At 51.3% G+C, this 18,942-nt stretch overlaps 1 protein-coding gene and 1 pseudogene across 1 annotated transcript in view; one reads left to right on the top strand and one right to left on the bottom strand.

Annotated features, from left to right (window-relative positions):
• LOC139239115 (latent-transforming growth factor beta-binding protein 4-like) overlaps positions 1-17,930 on the bottom strand; it is a 31,364-nt gene extending 13,434 nt beyond the window's left edge. Inside the window, exons 1-6 of the mRNA XM_070867637.1 lie at positions 17,811-17,930; positions 16,133-16,276; positions 15,153-15,335; positions 6,579-6,656; positions 3,157-3,285; positions 981-1,124 (exon numbers count right to left, since the gene is read on the bottom strand). Of these exons, the coding sequence (XP_070723738.1) occupies positions 981-1,124; positions 3,157-3,285; positions 6,579-6,656; positions 15,153-15,335; positions 16,133-16,276; positions 17,811-17,838 (706 nt within the window). The 5' untranslated portion in view covers positions 17,839-17,930. The remainder of the gene's footprint in view (positions 1-980; positions 1,125-3,156; positions 3,286-6,578; positions 6,657-15,152; positions 15,336-16,132; positions 16,277-17,810) is intronic.
• LOC139239274 (U2 spliceosomal RNA) lies at positions 5,368-5,570 on the top strand (annotated as a pseudogene).
• Positions 17,931-18,942: the final 1,012 nt, after the last annotated feature.

Raw genomic sequence — 18,942 nt, 5'->3', positions numbered from 1 at the left:
ATATCAGGCTAACCGGTCTATAATTACCCATTTTCCCTCTCCCTCGTTTCTTAAAAAGTGGTGTTACATTAGCTACCCTCCAGTCCATAGGAACTGATCCAGAGTTGATAGACTGTTGGAAAATGATCACCAATGCATCCACTATTTCTAGGACCATTTCCTTAAGTACTCTGGGATGCAGACTATCAGGCCCCGGGGATTTATCAGCCTTCAATCCCATCAATTTCCCTAACACAATTTCCTGACTAATAAGGATATCCTTCAGTTCCTCCTTCTCGCTCGAACCTCGGTCCCCTAGTAATTCCAGAAGGTTATTTGTGTCTTCCTTCGTAAAGATAGAGCCAAAGGATTTGTTCAATTGGTCTGCCATTTCTTTGTTCCCCATTATAAATTCACCTGATTCTGACTGCAAGGGACCTACTTTTGTCTTCACTAATCTTTTTCTCTTCACATATCTAGAGAAGCTTTTGCAGTCAGTTTTTATGTTCTCTGTGAGGTTCCTCTCATACACTATTTTCCCCCTCCTAATTAAACTCTTTGTCCTCCTCTGTTGAATTCTAAATTTCTACCAGTCCTCAGGTTTGCTGCTTTTTCTGGCCAATTTATATGCCTCTTCCTTAGATTTAACACTATCCCTAATTTCGCTTGTTAGCCACGGTTGAGCCACCTTCCCCATTTTATTTTTACGCCAGACAGGGATGTACAATTGTTGAAGTTCATCCATGTGATCTTTAAATGTTTGCCATTGCCTATCCACCATCAACCCTTTAAGTATCATTCGCCAGTCTAATCTAGCCAATTCAGTGTCCGGATCGAAAGACTCGGTATCCGGATCGAGGGGCTCAGTATCAGTCCGGATCGAGGGATTCGGTATCCGGATCGAGGGGGCTCTGCTTCTCCTGCACACAGACTACACATCACACAACCTCCCCGCCCCCACCCCCCACGACCCCTCAGCTACTCACCATGTGGTCACTTACCAAAACTCTCGCTGGTGTTGGAGACACATCGGCGAAGTGTCACGTCGAGGATGAGTGGAGCGCGACAGGAGCAGTAATACGACCCAACCGTGTTCACACAGTCACCATTATCACACGCGGTCACATCCTCACACTCGTCATTATCTGCCGGGGAGCGAGAGATGAACTTTGAACCTTGGGCTGCCTGAACCCCAAACCCTAAACTCTCCCCTGAACCCCCACACAGTTCAATAATGTGGACAAGTCCCGTGAGATAGAGAGTCTGGGACACAGCATGGAACCCAATAACATCCGGCCATCAGGCTCCAGTGACAGAGCTCCCTCACCCTCACCCTCACACCCTCACCCTCACCCCCTCACCCTCACATCCTCACCCCCTCACCCTCACTCTCATCCTCCGCTCCCTCACTCTCACCACTCACTCCCTCACCCCCTCACCCTCACCCTCACATCCTCACCCCCTCACCCTCACTCTCACCCTCCGCTCCCTCACCCTCACTCTCGCCGCTCACTCTCACCCTCCGCTCCCTCACCCTCACTCTCACCGCTCACTCCCTCACCCTCACCGCTCCCTCCCTCACCCTCACCGCTCACTCTCACCCTCCGCTCCCTCACCCTCACTCTCACCGCTCCCTCCCTCACCCTCACCCTCTCCTCACCCTCACTGCTCGCACCCTCTCCCTCACCGCTCGCTCTCTCACCCTCACCCTCACTGCTCGCACCCTCACCCTCACCCCCTCCCTCACCGCTCGCTCCCTCCCTCACCCTCACTGCTCGCTCCCTCACCCTCACCGCTCGCTCCTTCACCCTACCCTCACCCTCACCGCTCGCTCCCTCACCCTCACCGCTCGCTCCCTCACCGCTCGTACCCTCTCCCTCACCGCTCGCTCTCTCACCCCCTCCCTCACTGCTCGCTCCCTCACCCTCACCGCTCGCTCCTTCACCCTACCCTCACCCTCACCGCTCGCTCCCTCACCCTCACCGCTTGCTCCCTCACCCTCACCGCTCGCTCCCTCACCCTCACCGCTCGCTCCCTCACCCTTCGCTCCCTCACCCATCGCACCCTCAGTGGCACCCTCGGGCGTCCTGCTGCCCACAGACTCCGTCCGAGGCCACAACACCTCGGCATTAGACGCTGGAGTGGCTCCGCCGTGCGAACGGGGTAATGCAGCGATATTACTGTGGCCCGCACCCCCTGGGAGCTGCTCTGAACCATTGACAGGGCATCGGGGTAAATGAAAGGTGCCGGAGCTGGTACTGGGCATTGCTGTGCCTGAGTGGCGATTCTGTGGGGCCAGGTCAACCGCTGCTTTGCACCAGGATTCTCCCAATTCCCACACTCCCCGGGCAGTATCCCAATTCCCACACTCCCCGGGTAGTATCCCAATTCCCACACTCCCCGGGCAGTATCCCAATTCCCACACTCCCTGGGCAGTATCCCACCAATTCCCACACTCCCTGGGCAGTATCCCACCAATTCCCACACTCCCCGGGCAGTATCCCACCAATTCCCACACTCCCCGGGCAGCGATCTTATGTGGACAGATTGGGTCAAAACTCTCTGGAGTTTAGCAGAATAAAACATAAAAACTTCTGAGGGTGATGGACAGATAGATTTTGGGAGGATATTTCCCCAGGCTGGGGAGTCTAGAACCAGGGGTCACAGTCTCAGGATAAGGGGTCGGCCATTTAGGACTGAGATGAGGAGAAACTTCTTCACTCAGAGGGTGGTGAATCTTTGCAATTCTCTGCCCCAGAGGATTGTGGAGGCTCAGTCGTTGAGTATATTCTAGGCAGAGATCAATAGATTTTTGGACTCATAGGGAATCGAGGGATATGGGGATAGTGCAGGAAAGTGGAGTTGAGGTTGAAGATCAGCCACGATCTCATTGAATGGCGGAGCAGGTTCGAGGGGCCGAATGGCTGACTCCTGCTCCTAATTCTTATGTTCTTATGACGGAAATGGATTGGAGGGAACTGGGACAGGGCAGGAAAAGTGATTAGACTGATTTGCTCGTGTGGAGGATAAAGATCGACACGGACTGGTCAAGTCACACTGCAAATGATCAGGGACAGAGCTCACTGACCCATCACTAACGCCCGTCTCTCCCCAACACATCACTCAGAACATTCACCCAAACACCATTTTGTTATCATGACTTCCCCCACCACTCACCGGTGCACTCCAGTCGGGCAGAGTTGTAGTAATAGCCAGTCGGACAGTAACAGGAATACCCAGGAACCGTGTTCACACAGACGCCATTCTTACAGACCTCAGACCCGAACAGCGAACACTCATCAGCATCTGTGACCAAGAGAACAACATGTAGAACAGTCCCAGTGATTACTGGAAATCCCGCGTAATTGGATAGTCAGCAGGACAAAGGTCGCTGTTTATTCAGGGTAAGGGTCACTCACTGTAACTGTACACAGTCACTGTTTTTCAGGGTAAGGGTCACTCAGTAACTGTACAGAGTCATTGTTTATTGAGGGTAAGGGTCACTCACTAACTGTACAGAGTCATTGTTTATTCAGGATAAGGGTCACTCACTGTAACTGTACGGAGTCACTGTTTATTCAGGGTAAGGGTCACTCACTGTAACTGTAGAGAGTCACTGTTTATTCAGGGTAAAGGTCACTCACTGTAACTGTACAGAGTCACTGTTTATTCAGGGTAAGGGTCACTCACTGGGTGGGGAGGGTTGACCCATCCACCTCCACGGAGGTGTGTGGGGGACCTGACCCATCCACCTCCATGGCACGAACCTGGTATTGCAGTACTTCCAGGAACGGTGCAGTGGCTCTAGGCCTTTTGGCTAAGAGCATTGGCGCAGAGTGATCCTTGGCATGTGCAAGGTGACCTCTGGCGTTTGTGATTTGACAAAGAATTGGAACGATTGGCTACGAATTTAAAAAAAAAAAAAAAAACTGTACAGAGTCACTGTTTATTCAGGGTAAGGGTCACTCACTGTAACTGTACAGAGTCACTGTTTATTCAGGGTAAGGGTCACTCACTGTAACTGTACAGAGTGGGTGAGGTGGATTGACCCATCCACCTCCATGGCACGAACCTGGTATTGCGGTACTTCCAGGAACGGTGCTTGGGCTCTAGGCCTTTTGGCTAAGAGCATTAGCGCAGGGTAATCCTTGATGTGTGCAAGGTGACCTCTGGCGTTTGTGATCTGACAAAGAATTGGAAAGATTGGCTACGAAAAAAAAAACTGTACAGAGTCACTGTTTATTCAGGGTAAGGGTCACTCACTGTAACTGTACAGAGTCACTGTTTATTCAGGGTAAGGGTCACTCACTGTAACTGTACAGAGTCACTGTTTATTCAGGGTAAGGGTCACTCACTGTAACTGTACAGAGTCACTGTTTATTCAGGGTAAGGGTCACTCACTGTAACTGTACTGAGTCACTGTTTATTCAGGGTAAGGGTCACTCACTGTAACTGTACAGAGTCACTGTTTATTCAGGGTAAGGGTCACTCACTGTGTAACTGTACAGAGTCACTGTTTATTCAGGGTGAGGGTCACTCACTGTGTAACTGTACAGAGTCACTGTTTATTCAGGGTAAGGGTCACTCACTAACTGTACAGAGTCACTGTTTATTCAGGGTAAGGGTCACTCACTGTGTAACTGTACAGAGTCACTGTTTATTCAGGGTAAGGGTCACTCACTGTGTAACTGTACAGAGTCACTGTTTATTCAGGGTAAGGGTCACTCACTGTGTAACTGTACAGAGTCACTGTTTATTCAGGGTAAGGGTCACTCACTGTAACTGTACAGAGTCACTGTTTATTCAGGGTAAGGGTCACTCACTGTAACTGTACAGAGTCACTGTTTATTCAGGGTAAGGGTCACTCACTGTGTAACTGTACAGAGTCACTGTTTATTCAGGGTAAGGGTCACTCACTGTAACTGTACAGAGTCACTGTTTATTCAGGGTAAGGGTCACTCACTGTAACTGTACAGAGTCACTGTTTATTCAGGGTAAGGGTCACTCACTGTGTAACTGTACAGAGTCACTGTTTATTCAGGGTGAGGGTCACTCACTGTGTAACTGTACAGAGTCACTGTTTATTCAGGGTAAGGGTCACTCACTAACTGTACAGAGTCACTGTTTATTCAGGGTAAGGGTCACTCACTGTGTAACTGTACAGAGTCACTGTTTATTCAGGGTAAGGGTCACTCACTGTGTAACTGTACAGAGTCACTGTTTATTCAGGGTAAGGGTCACTCACTGTGTAACTGTACAGAGTCACTGTTTATTCAGGGTAAGGGTCACTCACTGTAACTGTACAGAGTCACTGTTTATTCAGGGTAAGGGTCACTCACTGTAACTGTACAGAGTCGCTGTTTATTCAGGGTAAGGGTCACTCACTGTATCGCTTCTCGGCCTTTTGGCTGAGGTCATGCGTGGCTGACCTGACAGGGGAGTGGCCACCGTGGCCCCAGGGTGGTTCTCCCTGGATCAGGAAGGTATATGCTTGCTTTTTTGGAAATAGGAGGTGGGTGGGGTGGCTTGACCCATCCAGCTCCATGGCACGAACCTGGTATTGCAGTACTTCCAGGAACGGTGCAGTGGCTCTAGGCCTTTTGGCTAAGAGCATTGGCGCAGAGTGATCCTTGAATGGGCCCAAGGTGACCTCTGGCGTTTGTGATTTGACAAAGAATTGGAACGATTGGCTACGAATTTAAAAAAAAACTGTACAGAGTCGCTGTTTATTCAGGGTAAGGGTCACTCACTGTAACTGTACAGAGTCACTGTTTATTCAGGGTAAGGGTCACTCACTGTAACTGTACAGAGTCGCTGTTTATTCAGGGTAAGGGTCACTCACTGTTAATAGGAGGTGGGTGGGGGACGCCCCATCCAACTCCATGCACGAACCTGGTATTGCAGTACTTCCAGGAACGGTGCAGCCTTGGCTCTAGGCCTTTTGGCTAAGAGCAAAATCATTGGCGCAGAGTGATCTTTATTTGGGCGCAAGGTGACCTTTGGCGTTTATGATCTGACAAGTTGATCTGACAAAGAATTGGAAAGATTGCCAACGAATAAAACATTTTAAAAAAACTGTACAGAGTCACAGTTTATTCAGGGTGAGGGTCACTCACTGTGTAACTGTACCCAGTGTTTGTTACCACCATCAGGAGATGGAACAGTAAAGAAAGTTCTTTATTCGGGTTTCACTGCTGGAGATACCCGAGGTGACCAGTTTGCTGCTGTGTTGCTGCCATCGTGTGGCAATAACCAGGTATTGCAAGAGTGAAATGTTAATGTGTGGAGAGAAAGAGGAACAGGTGCCAGGAAGCCTGGCGTCCTGAGAAACACTGCCTCTGCACTTTAAACTACACAGCAGCCCTGACACCGGCCAGAACAGGAGACCAGTGGGGATTACAGCTGAAGCGATTGGCCTTGAGGACAGGTGAGGGAGTGATAATCCGGACAGACAGGTCGAGGGAAGGTCACGATAGCGATGGTGGTGACCGGACCAGAGTCGCAGCATGTCCATCAGACAGTTTCTGAAAATCTCCCAGAGAAGCACGGGAAAGATTCGGATTTGATCGATCCCGGGGCGCTACCAGTGGCTATCGCACCTTTGTAACTTCTCCCAAAAGGTGGCTGTGACATGGAGAGGAATCCTTGTCCCCGAGGGCACAGAGTCTGATATTCATCTGTAACAGAGGCAAGGCACAGATAAGGACAAATATTCAATTACTATGTACACCAGATACTGCATTTTGTTAATATTTGATCCTGCAGGATGTGGGCATCGCTGGCAAGGCCGGCATTTATTGCCCATCCCTAATTGCCCCTTGAGAAGGTGGTGGTGAGCCGCCTTCTTGAACCGCTGCAGTCCGTGTGGTGAAGGTGCTCCCACAGTGCTGTTAGGGAGGGAGTTCCAGGATTGTGACCCAGCGACAATGAAGGAACGGCCGATATATTGCCCAGTCGGGATGGTGTGTGACTGGGAGGGAAAGGTGGCGTACCAGTGAGGGTGTGCACTGGCCTTATCACCCCTCTCAGTGGCTGCGCTGGTATCTGAGAGCAGGACAAGCAATAATAATGATCGAGGCATTAGTACTGAACCGCTAATAAAATGGAGCTCAGCTCCTCTAGAAGCTGCTGGGCAGAAGGAAGGAAGAATCTTTCAGCACAGGAGACCATTGGGCCCATCGTGTCTGTGCTGGCTCTGTGACAGAGCGATCGGATCAGTCCCACACCTCAGCCCTTTCCCCACAGCCCCGCAAATTAATCCTCTTCAGATACATGTCCAACTGCATTTTGAACTATGATTGCACCACCTTTCCAAGTAGTACGTCCCAGAGCCAATGAAGTACTTTTGCAGTGTTGTAAGGTAGAAAACAAATCATTCAATAGTAAAATTCAAAAAGGAATTGACTAAATAATTGAAGGGAAAAATTTGCCGGGCTGTGGGGAAAGAGTGGGGAATGGGACGAGTTGCATAGCTCCACCAGGAGCTGGCACAGGCACGATGGGCCGAATGACCTCCTTCTGTGTATTATTCTGTGATTCCAAGTGATATTTTATCAAATGCCTTTTGAAAGTCCATATATACATCAACTGCATTACTACAAAAGCAAAATACTGCTGATGCTGGAAATCTGAAATAACAGAAAATGCTGCACAACCTCCATCAACCCTCTCTGTTAGTTCATCAATCACTCAATCAGGTCGGCCAGGCACAACTTGTAGTCACAGAGAAGCAGCGGGGTCCAGATAGTGGACAGTGCGGGCCTGCTGCGCCTCCCACAGATGAACAGGGTTACTACAGGTAAAAACAAAATGCTGGAAATCTCAGCGGGTCGGGTCGGTGAAGAGAGAAACAGAGTTAACGTTTCAGGTCGATGACCCTCCATCAGAACTGGAAAAAGTTAGAGATCCAACAGGTTTTTACACAAGTGTAGGGCAGGGAGAGGGAGGAATGAAGAAAAGGGAAGGTCTGGATAGGGTGGAAGGCAGAAGAGATTAAGTGGACAATTCATAGCCCCATTCACACCTCCGGGGGGCGCTAATGGGGCACAACGAGGTTATCGCCCAGGGGAAGGGGTCGATAGCGCCTCTGGGGAAATTGTCCCACAGATTTGGGGGGGGGGGCGGTGCCGTTAGCACAACAGCCCGCGATCAGCGCTCTGGGATGGCGCTCGCGCAGCAATGACATCATCGCCGTGCGCGCTGATCCCTTTGTGTGAGGATGGTGCCGGGTGGTGAAGCTGGCTGACATCCGCCCCCACGATGCCCTTTAAACGGGAGGCTGTTTGCACTGTGGGCTGCCATACTTTTCTGTTGGCTGACTCTTCTGTCAGCCCGACAATGGCGGCCTGCGCCTTGACCAGGCTGCCATCCTGCAGCCCGTGCTCCATTATGGGTTCTGGGCTGTTGGCCTGGTTGAGGGCGTCCCCGGTGGCCGCAGCCAATGGGACTGCAGAGCGCGCAGTGGCCCTCCCCTTTTAGTGAAGGGGAGTGGCGTCTGCCGCATCAGCGCTACGAGAAGCGCCAAGTGGCGCTGACATTGCCAGTGGGGCACTGGGCTCTGGACCACCCCAGGAGCGCCCCCCCCCCCCCCATGGACACAGGGCGCCTCCATCTCCATTGAGGGGCGGTAGGGCCAAATTACAGGCTGGAAGGTTACCGCCTCTAAACGGGGCATGAGGCAAAGTCACCACCTGAGACAAAAAGGATGATGGTGCAAGGCGAAAGGAGACGGTAACAGGGCAAGTTAAGAAATAAAAGATGAGTCTAGAGAGGGTGTAAATGGAGATGACAGAATCATCGACAGCTGCCGTGGGAACGAGAGAGAAAACAGGGAAAAAAGGGGAAAAAAATAGGAGCAGGTGTTACTGTCTGAAATTGTTGAAATCGATGTTGAGACCAGAAGGCTGTAAAGTGCCTTAACGAAAGATGAGATACTATTCCTCGAGCTTGCGTTGAGCTTCGTTGGAACAGTGCAGGAGGCCGAGGACGGAGAGGTCGGAGTGGGAGTGGAGCGGGGAATTAAAGTGACAGGTGACCGGAAGCTCAGGGTCACACTTACACTTACAGACTGAACGGAGGTGTTCCACAAAGCGGTCCCCCAATCTACGCTTGGTCTCCCCAATGTAGAGGAGACACATCGTAAGCAGCGAATACAGTATACTACATTGAGAGAAGTACAAGTAAATCGGTGTTACACCTGGAAGGAGTATTTGTGGCCCTGGATAGTGGGAAGGGAGGAGGTAAAAGGGCAGGTGTTGTATCTCATGCGCTTGCACGGGAAGGTGCAGTGGGAAGGGGAGGGGGTGCTGGGGTTGACTGCAGAATGGACCAGGGTGTCACGGAGGGAGCAGTCCCACTGGAAAGCTGAGAGGGGAGGGGAGGGGAAGATGTGATTGGTGGTGGGATCACGCTGGAGGTGGTGGAAATGGCGGAGGATGATCCGTTGAACGTGGAGGCTGGTGGGGTGAAAGGTGAGGACAAGGGGAACCCTGTCATTGTTCTGGGAGGGAGGGGAAGGGGTGAGAGCAGAGGTGCGGGAAATAGAACAGACACAGTCGAGGGCCATGTTAACCACGGTGGAGGGGAATCCTCGGTTGAGGAAAAAGGAAGACATGTCGGAGGCACTAGTGTGAAAGGTGGGGTCCTCAGAGCAGATGTGATGGAGACGGAGAAACTGGGAGAATGGAATGGAGTCCTTACAGGAAGTGGGGTGGGAGGATGTGTAGTCCAGGTAGCTGTGGGAGTCAGTGGGCTTATAGTGAGTGTTTGTCAATATCCTTTCAATAGTTGCCAATACCACCAACGATGTCTCCGCAAGGTCCTATAAATCCCCTGGGAGGACAGACGCACCAACATTAGTGTCCTCGACCAGGCCAACATCCCCAGCACTGAAGCACTGACCACACTTGCTCAGCTCTGCTGGGCAGGCCACATTGTCCGCATGCCCGACACCAGACTCCCAAAGCAAGCGCTCTAATCGGAACTCCTACACGGCAAACGAGCCAAAGATGGGCAGAGGAAACGTTACAGGGACACCCTCAAAGCCTCCCTGATAAAGTGCATCATCCCCACCGACACCTGGGAGTCCCTGGCCAAAGACCTGTCCGCCCTAAGTGGAGGAATTGCATCCGGGAGGACGCTGATCACCTCGAGTCTCATCGCCGAGAGCATGCAGAAACCAAGCGCAGGCAGCGGAAGGAGTGTGCGGCAAACCAGTCCCACCCTCCCCTTCCCTCAACGACTATCTGTCCCACCTGTGACAGGGACTGTGACTCTCGTATTGGACTGTTCAGCTACCTACGGACTCATTTTAAGAGTGGAAGCAAGTCTTCCTCGATTCCGAGGCACTGCCTGTGATGATGATCCCCAGAAATGGAGACAGAGAAGTCGAGGAAGGGAAGGGAAGAGTCGGAGATAGACCATGTGAAGGTGAGGGAAAGTGGAAATTGGAGGCAGAGTGAATGAAATTTTCTAGTTCAGGGCAAGAGCAGGAAACGGCATCGATAGAGTCATCAATGTACCAGAAAAACTGGTCAGGGAGGGGACTGGCAGGTAGGGAAGGTTGAGAGCAGAAGTGGAGAGCAGGACTGGAACAAAGAATCTTCCACAGATTCCACAAAAAGGCAGGACCCATGCGAGTTCCCATAGCAACATCTTTAATTTGGAGGAAGCGAGTGGAGTCAAAGGAGAAGTTGTTTAACGTGAGAACAAGAGTTACTGCAGGTCTATAGGCCACAGCGCAGCCCACGGGCGAATGGAATTACTGCAGGTCTATGGGCCACAGCGCAGCCCACTGGCGAAGGGAGGTACTACAGGTTCATGGGCCACAGCGCAGCCCACTGGCGAAGGGAGGTACTACAGGTTCATGGGCCACAGCGCAGCCCACGGGCGAATGGAGTTACTGCAGGTCTATGGGCCACAGCGCAGCCCACAGGCGAAGGGAGGTACTACAGGTTCATGGGCCACAGCGCCACCCACAGGCGAACAGAGTGACTGCAGGTCTATGGGCCACAGCGCCACCAACAGGCGAAAAGAATGACTGCAGGTAAAAAGAGGACATGCTGGAAATCTCAGGTGGTCAGGCAGCATCTGTGGAGACAAACAGAATTAAAATTTCAGGTCTGTGATCCTTCGTCAGAAATGAAAAAGTTTGAGATGTAACAGATTGTTAAGGAAGTGCAGGCGGCAGTGAAAGGGGGAGGGGAGGAAAGAACAAAAGGGAAGGTCTGTGATAGGGGGGAAGGCAGGAGAGATTTGAAAGACAAAAGGGATGACGGGCAAAAATGAGATGGCAATGCCACAAGTCAAGAAACAAAAGATAAGTCTCGATGGGGTCTGAGTGGTGGAATCATCACCAGCTGACATGGGAGAGAAAGAAAAAAGAGGGGGGTTTGTAAACAAAAAAGGGAGGGAAGGGAAAAAAATATGGTCTGAGGTTGTGGTCTGAAATTGTTGAACTCGATGTTGAGTCCAGAAGGCTGTAAAGTGCCTTAACGAAAGATGAGATACTGTTCCTCGAGCTTGCGTTGAGCTTCGTTGGAACAGTGCAGGAGGCCGAGGATGGAGAGGTCAGAGTGGGAGTGGAGCGGGGAATTAAAGTGACAGGTGACCGGAAGCTCAGGGTCGCACTTGTGGACTGAATGGAGGTGTTTCGCAAAGCGGTCCCCCAATCTACGCTCGGTCTCCCCAATGTAGAGGAGACACATCGTGAGCAGCGAATACAGTACACTACATTGAGAGAAGTACAAGTAAATCGGTGTTACACCTGGAAGGAGTATTTGTGGCCCTGGATAGTGGGAAGGGAGGAGGTAAAAGGGCAGGTGTTGTATCTCATGCGCTTGCACGGAAAGGTGCAGGGGGAAGGGGAGGGGGTGCTGGGGGTGACTGCGGAATGGACCAGGGTGTCACAGAGGGAGCGGTCCCATTGGAAAGGTGAGAGGGGAGGGGAGGGGAAGATGTGATTGATGGTGGGATCATGCTGGAGGTGGTGGAAATGGCGGAGGATGATCCACTGAACGTGGAGGCTGGTGGGGTGAAAGGTGAGGACAAGGGGAACTCTGTCATTGTTCTGGGAGGGAGGGGAAGAGGTGAGAGCAGAGGTGCAGGAAATAGAACGGACACAGTCGAGGGCCAAGTTAACCACGGTGGAGGGGAATCCTCGGTTGAGGAAAAAGGAAGACATGTTGGAGGCACTAGTGTGAAAGGTGGGGTCCTCAGAGCAGATGTGATGGAGACGGAGAAACTGGGAGAATGGAATGGAGTCCTTACAGGAAGTGGGGTGGGAGGATGTGTAGTACAGGTAGCTGTGGGAGTCAGTGGCGGAGGCAAGATGGCGGATGAGGCGACCCACTGCACCCTGAGCGGTATCCTGGTGCTATGGGCCCAGGCCGGCCCGCGAGACGGCGAGCGCTGGCGGGAGCAGCTCAAGGAGGAGTACCAGGCACTGATCAATTACGTTGAAAATAACAAGCAGCGGACAATGACTGGTTCAGACTTGAGTCCAACAAAGACGGAACATGGTGGTTTGGAAAATGCTGGTACATCCACGAACTGTTGAACTACGAATTTGACGTTGTGTTTGACATGTGCTACCTGACTCGCTGAGGTTTCAAGCATCCGCAGTATCTTGCTTTTGTATACACGTTGATGATCTGTTGGAGCAGCGTGGAGACCCCGACCTGTGTGAAAATACCAGCGGCAGGTCGGGGCCATAAAAAGAGGGGCAAGCGGCGGCCCGGGAGCAGCAAGAGGCCAGTTCAGGGAGCTGCGCGAGCTGGTGCAGGAGGGCAATGGCAGCCAAGAGTGATGTCATCACGGTCCAGGTTAGTGATTGGAGCGTGGGCAGGTACAGCAGGAGCCGAGGGCCCCGGGACAGCACGGGCCCAGCCCACACTGCGATGTGTGTGCACTGGGTCCGTGCAGCACAGCTGGTCTCCAGTCATCCTGGTTAACCCTTGCCACTGGGCTAAGACCTCGCTCTGTTAAGCCCGTGTGGTGGCTGGTGTGCAACGGTCACCCCACATTAAAAAAATCCACCCACAGGCATCTTCCACCCTTCAGGGTGTAGTTCAGGTCCTTCACAAACACCTGTGATTTCATCCTTCTTTGGCGTGGAAGCAAGTCATCCTCATTTCGAGGGACTGCCGATGTGATGATGAGAGTTACTGCAGGTCTATGTGCCACAGAACCACCCACAGGCGAACAGAGTTACTGCAGGTCTGTGTGCCACAGAACCACCCACAGGCGAACAGAGTTACTGCAGGTCTATGTGCCATAGCACCACCCACAGGCGAACAGAGTTACTGCAGGTCTATGTGCCATAGCACCACCTACAGGCGAACAGAGTTACTGCAGGTCTGTGTGCCACAGCGCCACCCACAGGCGAACAGAGTTACTGCAGGTCTATGTGCCACAGAACCACCCACAGGCGAACAGAGTTACTGCAGGTCTATGTGCCACAGCACCACCCACAGGCGAACAGAGTTACTGCAGGTCTATGTGCCACAGCACCACCCACAGGCGAACAGAGTTACTGCAGGTCTGTGTGCCACAGAACCACCCACAGGCGAATAGAGTTACTGCAGGTCTATGTGCCATAGCACCACCCACAGGCGAACAGAGTTACTGCAGGTCTATGTGCCATAGCACCACCTACAGGCGAACAGAGTTACTGCAGGTCTGTGTGCCACAGCGCCACCCACAGGCGAACAGAGTTACTGCAGGTCTATGCGCCACAGCGCCACCCACAGGCGAACAGAGTTACTGGAGGTCTATGCGTCACAGCGCCACCCACAGGCGAACAGAGTTACTGGAGGTCTGTGTGCCACCGCGCCACCCACAGGCGAACAGAGTTACTGCAGGTCTGTGTGCCACAGCGCCACCCACAGGCGAACAGAGTTACTGGAGGTCTATGCGCCACAGCGCCACCCACAGGCGAACAAAGTTACTGGAGGTCAATGGGCCACAGCGCCAGCTACAGGCGAATAGAGTTACTGCAGGTCTGTGTGCCACAGCGCCACCCATAGGCGAACAGAGTTACTGGAGGTCCATGGGCCACAGCGCCACCCACAGGCGAATAGAGTTACTGCAGGACCATGGTCTACAGCGCCACCGAGAGGCGAACAGAGATACTGCAGGCCCCAAAAATCCTATGGAAAAATGAAAATCTGAGATAAAAACAGAATGCTGGAAACACTCTGCAGGTCAGGCAGTTTCTGTGGGGAGTGAAACAGAGTTAGTGTTTCAGGTCGATGACCTTCCATCAGAGGATAATAAGGGATCTTCATTCATCCATCGAGATAGACCCTCCCCTGTTATGCTCTGATTGTTTCTTAAATGAATCTGCGAATTTCGCCTTCCCTAACTCATTGAAATTCAGAAGAATGAGAGGTGATCTTATCAAAATGTATAAGATTATGAGGGGGTTTGACAAGGTGGATGCAGAGAGGATGTTTCCACTGATGGGGGAGACTAGAACTAGGTGGCATAATCTTAGAATAAGGGGCTGCCCATTTAAAACTGAGAGGAGGAGAAATTTCTTCTCTCAGAGGGTTGTAAATCTGTGGAATTCGCTGCCTCAGAGAGCTGTGGAAGCTGGGACATTGAATAAATTTAAGACAGAAATAGACAGTTTCTTAACCGATAAGGGAATAAGGGGTTATGGGGAGCAGACAGCGAAGTGGACCTGAGTCCATGATCATATTAAATAGCGGAGCAGGCTCGAGGGGCCGTATGGCCTACTCCTGATCCTATTTCTTATGTTCTTATGTTCTAACTCACCTGGGAATCCAGTGATTACTGTGTGAATAATGTTTCTATATCAGTCCAAAATATATCTTTTACTTGTTGGAACCCGTGTCCTCTTGTTTTACTCTTGCAATTTAATGTAAAGTAATATAAAGGATCACCTCTAACTATCTAATATTTCTCCACAAGAGCTCCTCACAACTGCTTTCTAGGCCAGGAAGCCTAACTTTCTCTGGCCTTTTCTGATACTTTTTACTACAGTTGGGCTTCCGGCCCCTGGACATCCTTTAGGACAATCATAGAATCATAGAAGGGAAGATGTTGCAGCGGGATTTCACTCCCCGGACACTCTGAACTAGTTTCAGTTGGGAAATGGAAGTGGCTGCCCTGATCCTAACTCTAACAGTTAACTCTGTATCCAGTCTTACCCGATCCAGACACGGGGCACTGGTAGATTTTGCAATCCCTGCCCCAGCCCTCGCCAGCTGTACAGCAGCACTCCTGCCTTGTTACGTTCCATGCCAGAATATTCTCACACAGCTGGACATCATTCAGGTTGTAGTAACACTCGTTCTCCTCCCTCGCTGGCTCTCCCAGAAACGTTGGCGGTGCTGAAAGAGACAAGAGTGTCAGAAGGTAAAGAACAGCAACTCACCCATCAAGCTGATGAACACAGAAACATGCCATTCAGCTCAACCAGTCCATGTTCGCCCTTACCCTCCACACGAGCAAATAACCCTCATCATAGTTACTCTGTTCACATATCCCTTCATCCATTTTTCCTTCATCCACCTCTCCAATCTAATCCTCAATGTTGCCATTGTTTCTGTCTCAACCACTAACCCTGGAAATGAATTTGACACACACAAACTGGCAGGAAGCTTTACATTTAATCCTGTGTCTGTACACCGAGGGAACGTTCTGTATCGACATTCCCTGATGCCCACAATTCATCGAGCAACACATAAGAATACTGATCCACTCTCAGGTATCCACTATTTATCTCTGGCCTACTCGCGACCTCTCCATCAGCTCCATGGATTATTTGCTTATCTGGTTCTATACCTCTCCAATTCTCCCGCTCTCTCCGCATGGTTCTGCCAGGAGCTGCCTGACTGGATGGTGATCCGGAAGGAGACCCGGGCCATATCCGTTAGCTCAGCGCAGACTGAGGCTTTCCTTGGGGCAGGAAGCATTCATTGTAACAATGTTCCCAATCATTTGTGGACAAGCTTTGCATAAAAATCAAGCGGGCTTGATTGAATCTGACAGAACATGACAGTAATGTACGGGCGTGTGTGGGGGCAGGCACCTCAGTACGGCGTCTCAGAGAGGCCAAACACTGTCTTGTTCTTTAGAAGGTGGAGTGGAGAAGTGAAGCAGAGAATCAAGCAGCCAGTAAAGGTACCTTGGATAGCTCTCCGATTGCACCGTCCTGTCCTTAGGTCGAACTCTTCCTTTTCATCCAGGCAGAGACAGAAGAAGGAACCGCCCACATTCTCACAGACTGCAGAGCCACAGACACCCTCCATGGTCTCACACTCATTCACATCTGCAGAGAGAGGAAAAGTTTTACTGTGAACAGTTGGGTGAATTTGGACCAGCCACACTGAGCCACCGTTTCATGTTCTGGGCCTTTTCTCCGGAAACATCTCGGACTTGCTTCAGCTCAAGTTTAACAATCTTCAGATCTTAAATTACCGCAAGGTTCAAAGGATAAAATATTTATCGGTGCACTAAGGCCTGTGAGCGCCTCGCCCAGCTGGTCCATCTTCGGGTACGGTATTACACCTCAGCCAATGGCCATACACCTCCCAGCAGGAAGCACTGGTCAATGGCTCGGACTTTGGCTCCTGTAATAATTGAAAGTCAGCACAGATTTGTTAGAGGCAAATCATCTTTGATTAACGTGATTGAGTTCTTTGATGAAATAATGGAGAGGATCGTTGAGGATAGTGCAGTTGATGTTATGTACCTGGACTTTCAAAGGCATTTGACAAAGTGCCACTAATAGGCTTGTAATCAATGGGATTTAAGAGATCGGGGCAGTGTGGTAGGAGGTACAGAAAGCAGAGAGTGGTGAACGGTTGTTTCTCAGGCGGGAGGGAAGATACGTGGTATCCCCCAGGGGTATCCCCCAGGGGTCAGTGTTGGGACCACTGTTCTTTTTGATAATATATTAATGAGCTGGACTTGGGTGTACAAGGCATCATTTCAAAGTTTGAAGATGATACAAAACATGGAAGTGTAGTAAAGAGTGAGGATATAACATACTTCAGGGGGACAGGCCAGTGAGATGGGCAGACTCGGGGCACATTACATTTAATGCAGAGAAGTGATTCACTGGGACGAATGAGGACAGGCAATATAAAGTAAACGGTACAATTTTAAAAAATCATACCGGATCCGGCTTTATAAATAGAGGCATTGAGTACACAAGCAGGAAGTAATGCTAAACCATTATACAACACGGGTTAGGCCCCAGATGGAGGATTGTGGCCAATTCTGGGCCCCGCACCAGGAAGGATGTGAAAGCCTTGGAGAGGGGGCCGAGGAGATTGACCAGAACCGACCCGGGATGAGAGGCTTCAGTGACATGGGGAGACTGGAGAAGCCGGGGTTGTTCGCCTTGGAGCAGAGAAGGATAAGAGATCTGATAAACATCATGGGAGGAGTAGCCAAATTAGGAACAGAGGGGGAGATGGGGAGAATGTTTTTACACAGCAAGTTGTTCTGATCGGGAACACGCTGTCTGAAAGGGTGGGAGCAGATTCAATAGTAACTTTCAAACCGGAAATTGGATAAATACTTAAAGGGGAAAAATTACAGGCCTATGTGGAAAGAGGGAGGCAGTGGGACTAATTGGATTGCTCTACCAAAGAACCAGCACAGGCACGAAGGGCCAAATAGCCTCCTCCTGTGCTCTGTGCTTCTATGGTTGCAACCTGTGGATGCTTCAGCCCAATTTCTGGTCATTTAAATTAGCACCGCATTTCCCATCAGCCCACTGCACTCCACAGAACACAACAGGAGGAGCAGCTCAGCCCTTCAATCGGTCAGTCACTGTCGCACACCATGTGACTTACCCACACACCGCGAGCCATTGGACGCCATCTGGTAACCCTGGTCACAGTGACACTGGAAGGATGCAGCCACATTCTGGCAGTAGGCGTACGGCCCACAAAGCGTGGCATTGACGCACTCATCGATATCTGCAAGGGAGACAGATGGGAAAGCAAGAAATCCATTCAGTCTTTGTGTAGGTGTCACACTCTATGTCTCTCTCTCTCTCTCTCTCTCTCTCTCTCTCTCTCTCACTGTCCCTCTCTCTCTCTCACTCTCACTGTCCCTCTCTCTCTCGCAGTCCCTCTCTCTCTCTCTCTCGCTCTCTCTCTCTCTCTCTCTCTCTCTCGCTGTCCCTCTCTCTCTCTCTCGCTGTCCCTCTCTCTCTCTCTCAGTCCCTCTCCCTCTCGCAGTCCCTCTCTCTCTCTCTCACTCTCTCTGTCCCTCTCTCGCAGTCCCTCTCTCTCTCTCTCGCTGTCCCTCTCTCTCTCTCTCGCTGTCCCTCTCTCTCTCTCTCGCTGTCCCTCTCTCTCTATCTCAGTCCCTCTCTCTCTCGCAGTCCCTCTCTCTCTCTCACTCTCTCTGTCCCTCTCTCTCTCGCAGTCCCTCTCTCTCTCTCTCGCTGTCCCTCTCTCTCTCTCTCGTTGTCCCTCTCTCTCTCTCTCGCTGTCCCTCTCTCTCTCTCTCGCTGTCCCTCTCTCTCTCTCTCACTGTCCCTCTCTCTCTCTCTCGCTGTCCCTCTCTCTCTCTCTCGCTGTCCCTCTCTCTCTCTCTCGCTGTCCCTCTCTCTCTCTCTCTCTCTCTCTCTCGCTGTCCCCCTCTCTCTCGCTGTCCCTCTCTCTCTCTCGCGCTGTCCCTCTCTCTCTCTCGCTGTCCCTCTCGCTCTCTCGCTGTCCCTCTCTCTCTCTCTCTCCCTCTCACTGTCCCTCTCTCTCTCTCTCGCACTGTCCTTCTCTCTCTTTCTCACTGTCCTTCTCTCTCACTGTCCCTCTCGCTGTCCCTCTCTCTCTCTCACAGTCCCTCTCTTTCTTTCTCTCTCGCTGTCCCTCTCTCCCTCTCGCTGTCCCTCTCTCTCTCTCGCTCTCTCTCTCTCGTTGTCTCCCTCTCTCTCTCTCTCTCTCTCTCTCTCTCACTGTCCCTCTCTCTCTCTCACTA

The sequence above is a fragment of the Pristiophorus japonicus genome, chromosome 26 (assembly GCF_044704955.1).
Source record: "Pristiophorus japonicus isolate sPriJap1 chromosome 26, sPriJap1.hap1, whole genome shotgun sequence".
Taxonomy (NCBI): domain Eukaryota; kingdom Metazoa; phylum Chordata; class Chondrichthyes; family Pristiophoridae; genus Pristiophorus; species Pristiophorus japonicus.
Note: the sequence above shows the minus strand (reverse complement) of the source record. Positions and strands in the feature narration are given on the sequence as shown.